The sequence below is a fragment of the Prosopis cineraria genome, unplaced genomic scaffold, assembly GCF_029017545.1.
Source record: "Prosopis cineraria cultivar Desert tree isolate PC_DT_omini unplaced genomic scaffold, ASM2901754v1 PC1414, whole genome shotgun sequence".
NCBI lineage: Eukaryota > Viridiplantae > Streptophyta > Magnoliopsida > Fabales > Fabaceae > Prosopis > Prosopis cineraria.
Genome location: NW_026556739.1, coordinates 20787 through 32029, shown reverse-complemented (window position 1 = coordinate 32029; position 11243 = coordinate 20787). Strand labels below are relative to the sequence as shown.

Sequence of the window (11243 nt, the reverse complement as noted above, 5' to 3'; positions counted from 1 at the left end):
TATTTTCATAGGGGCTTGCATAAATTGACTCAAGTGCTGCACAGAAAAAGAAATGTCAAGACGTGTCATTGTCAAATAGATTAACTTACCAATAAGTCTTCTATATTCTCCTAGGTCCTTTAATAGTTCCTCTTTCTTGTTCCTTCCTTCCTCATATGCTGTTAACCTCATATTCTGTGCCATAAGAACCGACAATGGCTTGCAGCCACTCATCCCTGTTTCAAACAACAAATCCAACACATACTTTCTTTGATTCATGACAATGCCCTTATAGGATCTTGCCACTTCAATTCCCAGAAAATATATTAAAGCCAAGATCTTTAATTTTAAATTGTTATGCAAAAAATTCTTGGTTTGTGTAATTCCATTTTCTAAGCTCTCGTGATCACTAGATCATCCACATAAGCAAGGACAAAAAACCACACCATCATGAAGTTTCTTAACAAATAATGAGTAATCATGCATGCTTTGACTAAAACCCTCCTCTTTTAAGGCTAAGGTCAGTTTATAATTTCACTGTCGTGAGGCTTTGCTTTAAGCCATACAAGACTTATTTAGTTTACAAACTTTGACTTTACTCTCCCCCTTCCCAGAAGACCCTGAGGTATCATCATATACACTTCCTCATTTAAGTCTCCCTGCAAAAATGCATTGTAGACATCTATCTGATGCAAACTCTAATTTTGTTAGGCAGCTAAATAGAACAGATCTAACAGTAACCATCTTAATAACAGGGGAAAATGTTTCTTGATAGTCCACTCCTTCCCTTTGATAGTAACCCTTTGCCACTAACCTAGCCCTGTACCACTCAACACTGCCATTAGATTTATATTTAATTTTATACACCCATTTACAACCAATAGGCTTCTTTCCCTTTGTAAGTCAACTATTTTCCAAGTGTTATTATCTCTAATGCTTTGAGTTCTACATGCATAGCCTCACCCCATTTATTATGTTTCACAGCCGCTCTTCATACGTTTTCGGCTCTATATCAGAATCAATAGAAGATAAAAAGCATTTATGAGATGTAGAAATAGATTCATAGGAACTTGCTGTTGCATGGGGTACTTGACATTATACATGTCACAATAGAACAAACATAATTTTTAAACCAAACTGGAGGTTTCTTATCTCGAACAGGTCTGATTCTATGTTGTTCTTCTTGATTATCAGCCTCAATTATGTCATCAATCTCTAATTCATGGCGGCTCCCCTTGGTCATTCATATTAGGTAAATCATTCCTAATAAGTTCAGTATTATTAGAGTCATCTTTCACCCTCATTTGTTCAGGTTCATGCCAAAAAATATTATCAAAGGTTTTATATTGCTAATCTGGTTTTCTCACAGCATAATCTTTATAAGGAAATTTATGTTCAATAAATCTCACATGTCTGCTAACAAACATTCTGTTAGTTTTCAGATCAAGCAACATAAAACCCTTTTGATTAATAGGGTAACCTAGGAAAACACAAGGAATGGATCTAGATTGGAATTTATCCGAGGTATTAAATCTGTAGCAAAAGCCAGGGAACCAAATATTCTCAAATTATTGTAATCAGGCAGTTTTCCATAAATGATCTCGTAAGGCGTCTTAAATTGTAGGACTCTAGAAGGCGTTCTATTTATTAAGTAGGCTACCATTTTTATACAATCCCCCCAATATTGAATAGGCAGACCAGATTGAACAAAAAGACACCTAGAGACCTGAACCAAACTCCTATGTTTATGCTCAACTACCCTATTTTGTTGAGGTGTATAAGGACATGTGGCTTCATGTATAATTCTTTTTTCCCTAAGAATACTTCTTAGTTCATTATTTAAAAATTCTGTACCATTATCAATTCTAATCCTTTTAATGCATACATCAAATCGATTCTGAACATATGCAATGAAACTCTTAATATTGGTCACAGTTTCAGACCTGTGCTGTAATAAAAATATCCAAGGAGCTCTAGAAAAATCATCAACAATAGTTAAGAAATATTGATGGCCTTAGTGCGTGGGTACCTTATAAGGTCCCCACACGTCCATATGTAACAATTCAAAACAGAAAGTGGACTTTATAGAGCTAACAGGGAAAGGCATTTTAGTTTGTTTAGATTGAATACAAGTCTCACAAGTCTTGTTTTCTATATTCAAATGAACACCCTTTTTGAGTGAAGGCAAATGCCTCATTACAGGAAAAGAAAGGTGACCTAGTCTACAGTGCCACAGCTAAAGTTCACTTGATTCCTTTATTACATCAAAATTTTTAGCAGCATTTACGGCATGATCATTATCAATCAGAATGTAAAGGCTTTACACAATTTTACTAGTCGCTTTCATCCTGCCACCCTGAAGGTCCTGTACTAAATAGAGGTCAGGATAAAAGGCAACCATGCAATGTTCTTCTTTAGTTAGCCTAGGAACAAATATCAGATTAAAGAAAAGTTCAGGTGCATATAACACATCTCTTAGAGTTATGCCTCCAGATAGACAAACATTCCCTATGTGCGTTACTAAGGCTCGCTGCCCATTAGGAATTTTAATGTTCTTGATAGGACCAGTATACTTCTCATATGAATGAAAAAAACGCAAACCACTAACCATATGTGTGGTAGCACCAGAATCAAGTATCCAACTAGTCCTAGTTTTAAAAGAAGAAGAATTACCAAACCTGTACCAGTGAGTGCATGGATGGTTGGCTCAGAATCCTTCCTCAACAGTTGCAATATTTGTTCATACTGTTCTTGAATAAAGGTTGGTGCACAGTTTGCCCTTCATCTACTCCATTAGCAGCCTCACCTTTTCCTTGATTAGATTTAATCTCTTGAGACCGCTTATTCTTATTTTTACCTTTGAAGTCAACTGGATAGCCAATGATTTCATAGCAATTTTCTTTAACGTGCCCACGTTTGTGACAGTGAGCACATTCGAGTGAAGAGTTGCCACGTCCACGTCCTCTACCTCGGCCTTGCCCTCTACCCACAGCCATAGTAGCTCCTTCTATAGGTGAAGACTTATTTGACCCCGCGATGAGTTTCTGAGCCTCATCTTCCATAATCATGTTGTAGGCTTGGTTGACAGATGGAAGGGGAGTCATCAAGAGTATCTGACTCCTTGCTTGACTATAGGATTCACTGAGTCCCTTCAAAAATTGCAGAAGACGTTGCTGTTGCATTAGATCGAAATAAACTTTTGAAGTCTCACACTTACATGTTGGCACTGCGATCAGGAAGGATTGTTCTTCCCAAAGCTCTTTCAGCCTTGTGTAATAGCTTGACACCGTGAGAGATCCCTGAACGTGAGAGTTAATCTCACGGTGTATAGCAAATATGCTAGATCCAGTAACCTTATCAAACCTTTCCTTGAGATCTGCCCAGACGAGAGACGCACTATGAGCATATGCCATTCTATTGGCTAATTCCTTCGAAACAGAGCTCAGTAACCAGGAAAGCACGACGGCATTACACACCGTTCCCACTAAGCATAAAGAGACGGATCTTGAGCTTCCTTCTTACAAGATCCATCAACAAACCTAAGTTTGTGTTTTCCAAGCAACGCAATCCGCATCGATCGACTTCATATGGTGTAGTTTTCAGGACCAGCAAGAACATGAGGCACGAGGGCTGATGCTTGAGTATCGGAAGGATGAAGATACAGCTCATGAGTGAAATCGATAGGAGCAACAGTGTTTCTTTCATCCCCGGGCATATCGAATATCTCTGTGATCTGTGAGAAAAAGAATTTCGAGAGGAAGAGGACGAAATATCTGGAAAGGTGATGAAAGTTGTAGAACTTAGGGTAAATGAGAAGGACCAAGGATCGGGTAGATCGTTTCCTCAAGAGCTCAAAACGCATAGCTTTCACCCATTTTGTGCAGTGCGTCGGGTCAGCATATCGATGGATCCATATTCTTGTTTTTTCGGTCCATTTCTTGAACTGGACATAGGTTCTTGGGCGATAGAATACCGTCTGTTGGAGAAGCTTCTTTGTGGGTCTGCATTCTTGCATTTTTCGGCCCATTTCTTGAGCTTCAGTTGTTACAGATGGCTTTTTTCTGGCCCAAAGAATGACCTGGCTCTATGATACCATGATGAAAGTCATAATCTGTGCACCTGTACAGATTATGTATGAATGAATGTTAAGCCAAAGAAATTCGTGACTTTTTCATTGATTAAAACAATATTTTCACTATGATTATATATACACCAAAACACCATAATAGAGACCAAATACACGGTCAGGTGTGCTCAACAAACAAACTAACTAACTAACTATATTTATTTTCAACAAGGATAAATATGAAAAAAAAATGGTATTATATAATTGACTATTTTATTGAGAACAAGATTCAATTAAAAATACCTTATATTTTTAAAATAAAATATTATTAATATTTTATGAATATTCTAAAATAAATTTTGTGAAAATATATAAATTATTATTTATTTTTATATATTCTAATAGCTAAAAAAATTCTAATATTATACTAGGAATAAAAAATATAATTAATAGAAGTTATTAAAGAATTTGAAAACTATAGTTATTTTCTCTTGTCTTTTAAAAATTAATAAAATTCAACTTTTATCCTTCTCTTCTATTTTTCTTAAACAACGTAAATTAATGTTCCTGTGCCTCGGGTATAAAATCTAATTATGGGTTAAGTGCTTTGTCTTTGTATTTGTTATTGCTTTTTGTTAAAGTGTCTAATTAATAATTTCCTTTTTAAATATGTCCCTCATTAAGATTAATTGGGGAAAACATACTTTTCAGTCCATAAACTTTAGAACAATATTTTTGGGAAATATTTAGCCATATTTTTGGAAAGAAGTTAAAACCTTGATGGGCCTCTTCCAAGCCTCATTGGTATAATGTTAGGCAAAAATGATTGTTGGGCCTTTTCACATCGGCCTTACGTCAATAGGACAAGTGTTCAGCCCTTGTTCAATTAAAGTTGTTCAATAGTTATCCATTGTAATACATCACTTTACCAAAGAAAACATCCATCAAACCCCATATAAAATAAAGTTTGAAATATTGACGTCTCCAGGCCGGGGGAAAAAAATTGACGTCTCATAATCAATATTAACACTAAAACACTTTAACCTAAATTAAACCCCTACTTCTCATTCAAAAGGAAAAAGAAAGAAAGAAAATTGAAGTGAGTATAGTTTGCATAGCACTCTTCAAAGGATTATGAAATCCACTACTCTTGCCCTAAATCTGAAAAAGAAATCATCAAGCCATATCAATTCAACAATATAGAATGATTTGGACCAAATAGTTAATTTCAAATAGCAAATAAAGATATAAATGAACGGTAACAACAAATTCAATATGGAAAATGAATCCTTACCCTCAAGTTCATGGCAGCATTATTGATTGTGAGTTGTTATTGTGAAGCTTTTGGATTAGAAGATAGTACTAGTATGGCACACATCAAAAATCTTTCTTGCACATAAGACGCCAACCACAATCGTTGATGCTAAACTCTTTTTCAACCTCAATTTGCAATTCAAGTTGGCGGCAATGTCGCCAAAACTTGTGAGTATTGATCAAAGGAAAAAATGCTATGTAAAGATGAGGGATTGAATATGCTTTTCCCACATAAAATACATGATGTGGTTCCTCCAAGCTTTTATCTTCTTCAAGAGCTCTGAATCTCCAATAAAATTTGGATCTTGAGCAGTAATATAAAGCCTTCTTGCTTTTTACCACCAGGCACACAGCAATTCCCCACAATTCACTCTCGTAGGAAAAATTAGGGTTATCTACTATTATAGATACACTTGCTCCAAATGGATCAATGTGACATTGTTGCTCTTTAAACACTGTAATTGGGATCTTATCTCCTGAAATATGCAGAAAAATGACTCCATGTAGGAGAAGACTACATGTCTACAAAAAAGGAAAAGTTTAGTTAAACATTAAATATATTGATGATTAATTCAAGACAAACAAGGAGACATACAAGTAACTTATGGTGAAAAATGAATTGAAGTTAAGAGAATCCTTTTTGAAGAGGTCAGGTTAGTTTTCTCTCCCAATCTTTTAGTCTAGTTGAATCCATACGCATACAAAGTAAAAATACTTTGTATGCCTCTGCGCGGGATAAAATCATTAGATTAGGGATTGTCCGAACCGCTTTGAAATACCTTATGGTAAAGTTAGAGTGAGAAAGAAAAGAGAGGTTTGGGCCCTGCTCTTATGGTCCTGACACACTCAACATGGGATTCATCACGCTCCTATCTTTCTCTAACTTTATTCTTCTAAAATACTTCAAAGAAGTCATATTCAAAATGAAGAAAATGAGAGAGAAGATATAACTTGTCCAGATGGATATGCCTCACACTTCTCTCCGTTTCATACTTCTTCACTGTCCCTCCATCACTGAATGAGATTTAAATCTGATATTATAGATGCATATATAAGGATAGAGAGATGGTGACAAACCTTATAGATAAGTAGTGATTCCAAGAGATGTTGCATGTCCAATAAGGGTTCAATAGAAGGGCAGCAACCAGCATATACTCTAATTAAATTAGGTGGAAGCTGAGGGAATGACTGAAGCTGAACACAATTACTCAAGTCAAATTGCTCAAGGTTAACAAGATTGGAGATGCAGCCAACAGGTAAGGAAGTAAAATTGTTTCCCCTCAGATTAAAATCCATCAATGATGATAAGCCGCTTAAGTCATTAGGGATTGCTCCATCGTACAGATTGCTAAAACTCAAATCCAGTTTTCTTAATGAAGAAAGGCCCGAGAAAGAATTGGGAAGCTTCAATCCCTTGGATACTGGATTCCCCAGAAACCGACCTATCAAATGACCAAAGTAGCCAAAAAAACTCCATGAATTCCAAGCTTGCCAGTTGCATCCATGGAGATATAGCTCCTTAAGATTTGTCAAATGAACAATGGAAGAGGGAACTTTTCTTATGTTAGTTCCACTCAGATCAAAGATGGAGAGACAATTCATGTTTTCTCCAAATTCAGGAAGCTTTTCAAGCTTTGAGCAACCATAGAGAGAAAACTCCGCCAGAGAATTTAATTCCAATTTCCTGGGAAGGATCACAAGATTTTGGCAACCTCTCAAACTCAACTTAACGAGGTTCTTGAGCTTCCCGAGAGACCCATGAACCTTAACTAGGTTTATGCAGTGTTCAAGAAACAATCTTTCAAGGTTTGGAACTCCTTTGAAATCTGGAGTTTCAGTTAGCTCCTTGGAAAAACTCAAGTCCATGAACTTCAACATTCCTAAAAACTGATCATAGATCAACAAAAAGAGAATATATCAGCTTCATCCAAATTTAGTGGTAAATTAAAGTAACTGATCTTTAATCATATAAAAAGGTGTGGAATGGAAATTACCGGTCTTCCATTCCAAAGTTTCTTGATTCTACTACGATGTAAGGTAAGGTCCACAAGTTGATATAGTTGGTCAATATTGCGTGGTAGAGTTTCCACAGGATATTTCTCCCATTTGAGAACTTTTAGTGTAGTAGGAAGAGAATCGAGACAATGCAAAAGATGAACATTACTTAAGCAGAATAATCTAAGATTACTCATCTTTGAGAAGCAATTTGGGTGCCAATTTGCTTCAAATTGTTGCTTTAGGTTCAAAACTATACTTTGAACACTTTTGCTTCCCTGGTAATTAAACATGGGGAGAGGTTATTATAAGTCAAGCTTAAATTGAAGTATACATTTGGAAATAATGTATTAACTAGTTAATTATAAGTTTTAGCCCACATAAAAACCAGGCACTTACTGTATCCCCCTAAAGACTTGATCAATCTGCTCCCAAGACCACAACCTACTGCGTCTGCCAGCATCACTCAGAGATTCTTGCAAAACAATGTTTTTTCCCATCTCTTGAAGAAAATCATGCATGTATACATGTTCTTGGCCACCCAATGAAATGCAAGTACTCAACAATGATTTTTCAATTAGAACTTGGATTCCAATTGTTGGATGAAGACCACAATTTTCAAATATTTTAATCACTTCAACTTTTTTCTCCCAATTAAAGAAGCATGCGATGTCTAAGAATATTGTTTTCAACTCTTTATCATCTAGCCCATCATAACTTATGCGAAGTGTCTTGAAAATATCTTTATGTAAATTTTGCTTTAACTTATCCAATGTGTCTCTCCATTCAGATTGACTTCTTTTACAAAGAAACGAGCCTAACACTTGGAGTGCTAAAGGAAGACCACCTGCATAATCAACCACCGTTTTGGACAATTCCCAATAACCTTGTTGAGGATAATCCATTTTGAAGGCATGCTTACACAAGAGATTGAGGGATTCACCTCTTCCTAACATCTTCATTTCATACTTCTCAAACTGATCATGTGCTATCAACAAGTGTATATCTCTCGTAGTTACTATTATTCTGCTTCCAGCACCAAACCAATCTTTATCTCCAACTAAATTCTGTAGTTGGCTTATATGACTTACATCATCAAGAACAATAAGAACTTTTTTATCACGTGAAAAGCTTCTTATTGCCTCAACTCCATCATGGGAGTCACTGATTTTAATGTTTTCTAATTGAAGACCAGAGAGAAACTTCTTTTGCAAGTAAACCAGACCATTACGTTCTGAATCCTCCCTTACATTGGCAAGAAAGCAACTAATTTCAAATTTGTCTCGGATTGTTTCATAAACAACTCTAGAAAGAGTCGTTTTGCCTATTCCGCCCATACCCCATATTCCTACAAAACATTTATGATTCAGCCCTATCTTCAAAAGAGAGACCATTGTGTCTACCTTTGATTGAAGTCCAACTAAATGAGCAAAATTTGAAGGCAATTTAACACGCAATTTGGTCCATATTGTTTCAGCAATATTTTTTACGATTCCTGCTTCATGCCTACATATTTCCGTGGACCAAGTTAGAAATAATAGTCGATTATGAAAATCACAATTAGTTAATATAGAGGATTGGTGAGCATATATAAAATATGACTGCCATTAGCTGTGAAAAGGTATCTAAGAGGAGAAAACAAAGGAAGTTTTCTTTCCTATCGTGGCTCCCACAGCCTTCTAAAGAATGAGTTAGGATGTTTAATACCCAAACAACATGACAGTATATGGCCAAAGAATTTCAATGTTATCTGAAACGTCAAGAATTTTTACCGTTCCTAAATTTCATTGGTATGCTTAAACACAATATATCGTGTTTTTACGATAAAACAATATATCGGGTTTGAGTCTGAATAAATATAGAAAATCCTCCTGGAGAGTTATCTGGTTCTAACAATACTCGAATATGGCCAATAATATAGCTATATAAAAAACATAAAAAAAAAATTGCAGTGGAATTTAAAAACTTACTTGTTTCTAGCATCCCAACCAGCGAAGTTTGCAACTTGTGTTAAAGCTCTTCTCCATCTTCTCACCTTACAAAGTGGAAATTTCCCTTCATGTTTCTCAAAAGCTTTCCTAATAATTCCCTTTTGGTGTCGCACATCAGACGGATCTACGCCATAAAAAACCGGGAAAACTGTCAAGTTTTCTTTGGATTCAACAATCTTGTGCAGTTCATCCAAACACCAAGACGAGAATGCATAGTCTTGGGACAGAACGACAATGGCAAACAGAGATTCCTCAATAGCTTTCATGAGATTCTCCGAAATAACCTGTCCTGATCCCTCAAGCGCTTGGTCGTCCCTGAAAGTGACAATCCCTTTTCGCTGCAACGCAGCGTACAGGTGGTCGGTGAAGTTTCTGCGAGTGTCTTCTCCTCTGAAGCTCAAGAAAACGTGATAGTTCAATCGAGCCGCCACGGTGGAGCAAGAACCACCAACAGTACTGGAGCTCATCAGCGCCATTGAAGAAGAATAGGAGATCAGTAATGGTGGTTATGGAAGATCAAGTAGCAGATATATAAATTATGAGCTATGATACAATATAATTTTCCTGTTTTGTAATCCAATCCAAATGGCTATTAGTTACCCTTCGTCTTCTTTTCTCAGCGATGGCTGATTGAAGCTTTGACGAAAGGGAGAGACGGGTCCATTATTACATCGTTATTCTTTCTCAAGTCTGCTCTTCCGTCGGTGGGTGGTGGCAATCTAATAAATTAAATGTTAGGGACGGTGCAATGGAGGGAAAAGAAATAATAATAAAAAAATACATAAGTCCAACACTTTTAAAAATAATTAAAAAAAAATTGTATAAATCCTACACTTTTTAAAAGAACTTGCAAAAGTTTTTTTTTTTTAAAACAAAAACTTGCAAATATATTTACTTACCTAATGTTACAAGGCAATTTTTTAAAAAGAATTATATTTAAAAAAATTAAATAATATTTTTATCCCTCAATTGTTTACTCAAAAATATTTAATATTCTAAACTTGTATTTAATATAATTTTTTTTTAATATTTAAAAACAGTACATTGAACACTTTATCATTAAAAAAATTAACTTTAACTTTTAATTAATTTAAAAATTATATAAAAGGACATTAAAAAATGATAGAAAGTGACTCAAAAGTATACATAAGTACTTTATTAAAATTAATATTAATTAATTTTTTAAAATAGGCTGATAATTTATAAATCTTTTTTCAAAAGTTATAAATTCAAGACTTATAAATTATCATATTATTTTAAAAATATAACCCATATTGATTTTCTAATAAGATATTTATTTGTAATTTTATGTGTTTGTTTTTATAATCTTTGAGACAATTTTTTGTAATTTTATTGATAAACTAACAATTAAAATTAATTTTTTTAATGGCATGATGTTAAATACGTCATTTAAAGGAAAAAACTTGCACATTATGTAAGTTTTAGACATTATTACTCCTCCTGACTGATTAGGTTTTTTTATATAAATTAAACAAATAGTTTAGAGATAAGAATATTTTTAAATTATTTTAAAAATATTTATTTAATTTATTAAAAATATAATTCAATTAAAAGCATATTATAATATTCAACAAATGGGTCAATTGTATTTGGGACGGTGGGACGGTGGCATTAGGAGAATAGGAGCGGAGTTCAAAAGTCCACACCAGTGTTTTCAGAACCGGACCGGACATTGAATCGAAAAAGTCAGCGGTTCACGGTTCGTATGGTTTAACCGGTTGGACCAATACGTAATAATTAAATTAAAAAAAATTATATATGTATATAATAATTTAAATATAAGAAATACATATGAAATTGCTATTTAACTTAAAAAAATTAAATATTTTAAGTTTATCACGACTTAACAAGCTATATGATACACTATAATATCAAAT

At 34.6% G+C, this 11243-nt stretch overlaps 2 protein-coding genes across 4 annotated transcripts; both read right to left on the bottom strand.

Annotated features, from left to right (window-relative positions):
- Nucleotides 1-9: 9 nt before the first annotated feature.
- On the bottom strand, nucleotides 10-3456 carry LOC129300062 (uncharacterized). 2 transcript variants are annotated; one of them, XM_054938586.1, is made up of 2 exons: nucleotides 2658-3456; nucleotides 10-215 (listed from the first exon to the last, which is right to left on the bottom strand). In XM_054938586.1, exon 1 carries the CDS (start codon nucleotides 3390-3392, stop codon nucleotides 2700-2702), a length of 693 nt encoding a protein of 230 aa, XP_054794561.1. In that variant the 5' UTR covers nucleotides 3393-3456; the 3' UTR covers nucleotides 10-215; nucleotides 2658-2699. The 2 variants fall into 2 exon arrangements, with proteins under 2 accessions (XP_054794561.1, XP_054794562.1); XM_054938587.1 differs by having other exon boundaries at nucleotides 2664-3456.
- Nucleotides 3457-4653: 1197 nt separating this feature from the next.
- On the bottom strand, nucleotides 4654-9953 carry LOC129300063 (disease resistance protein Roq1-like). 2 transcript variants are annotated; one of them, XR_008590702.1, is made up of 5 exons: nucleotides 9325-9442; nucleotides 7354-7632; nucleotides 6437-7246; nucleotides 5340-5881; nucleotides 4654-5206 (listed from the first exon to the last, which is right to left on the bottom strand). XR_008590702.1 is itself a non-coding variant. In XM_054938588.1 (2 exons), the coding sequence occupies exons 1-2, from the start codon at nucleotides 9819-9821 to the stop codon at nucleotides 7750-7752; spliced, it is 1608 nt and encodes a 535-aa protein (XP_054794563.1). In that variant the 5' UTR covers nucleotides 9822-9953; the 3' UTR covers nucleotides 7662-7749. The 2 variants fall into 2 exon arrangements, 1 of the variants encoding a protein (XP_054794563.1); XM_054938588.1 differs by lacking the exons at nucleotides 4654-5206; nucleotides 5340-5881; nucleotides 6437-7246; nucleotides 7354-7632 and adding an exon at nucleotides 7662-8860 and having other exon boundaries at nucleotides 9325-9953.
- Between the last annotated feature and the right edge of the window lie 1290 nt (nucleotides 9954-11243).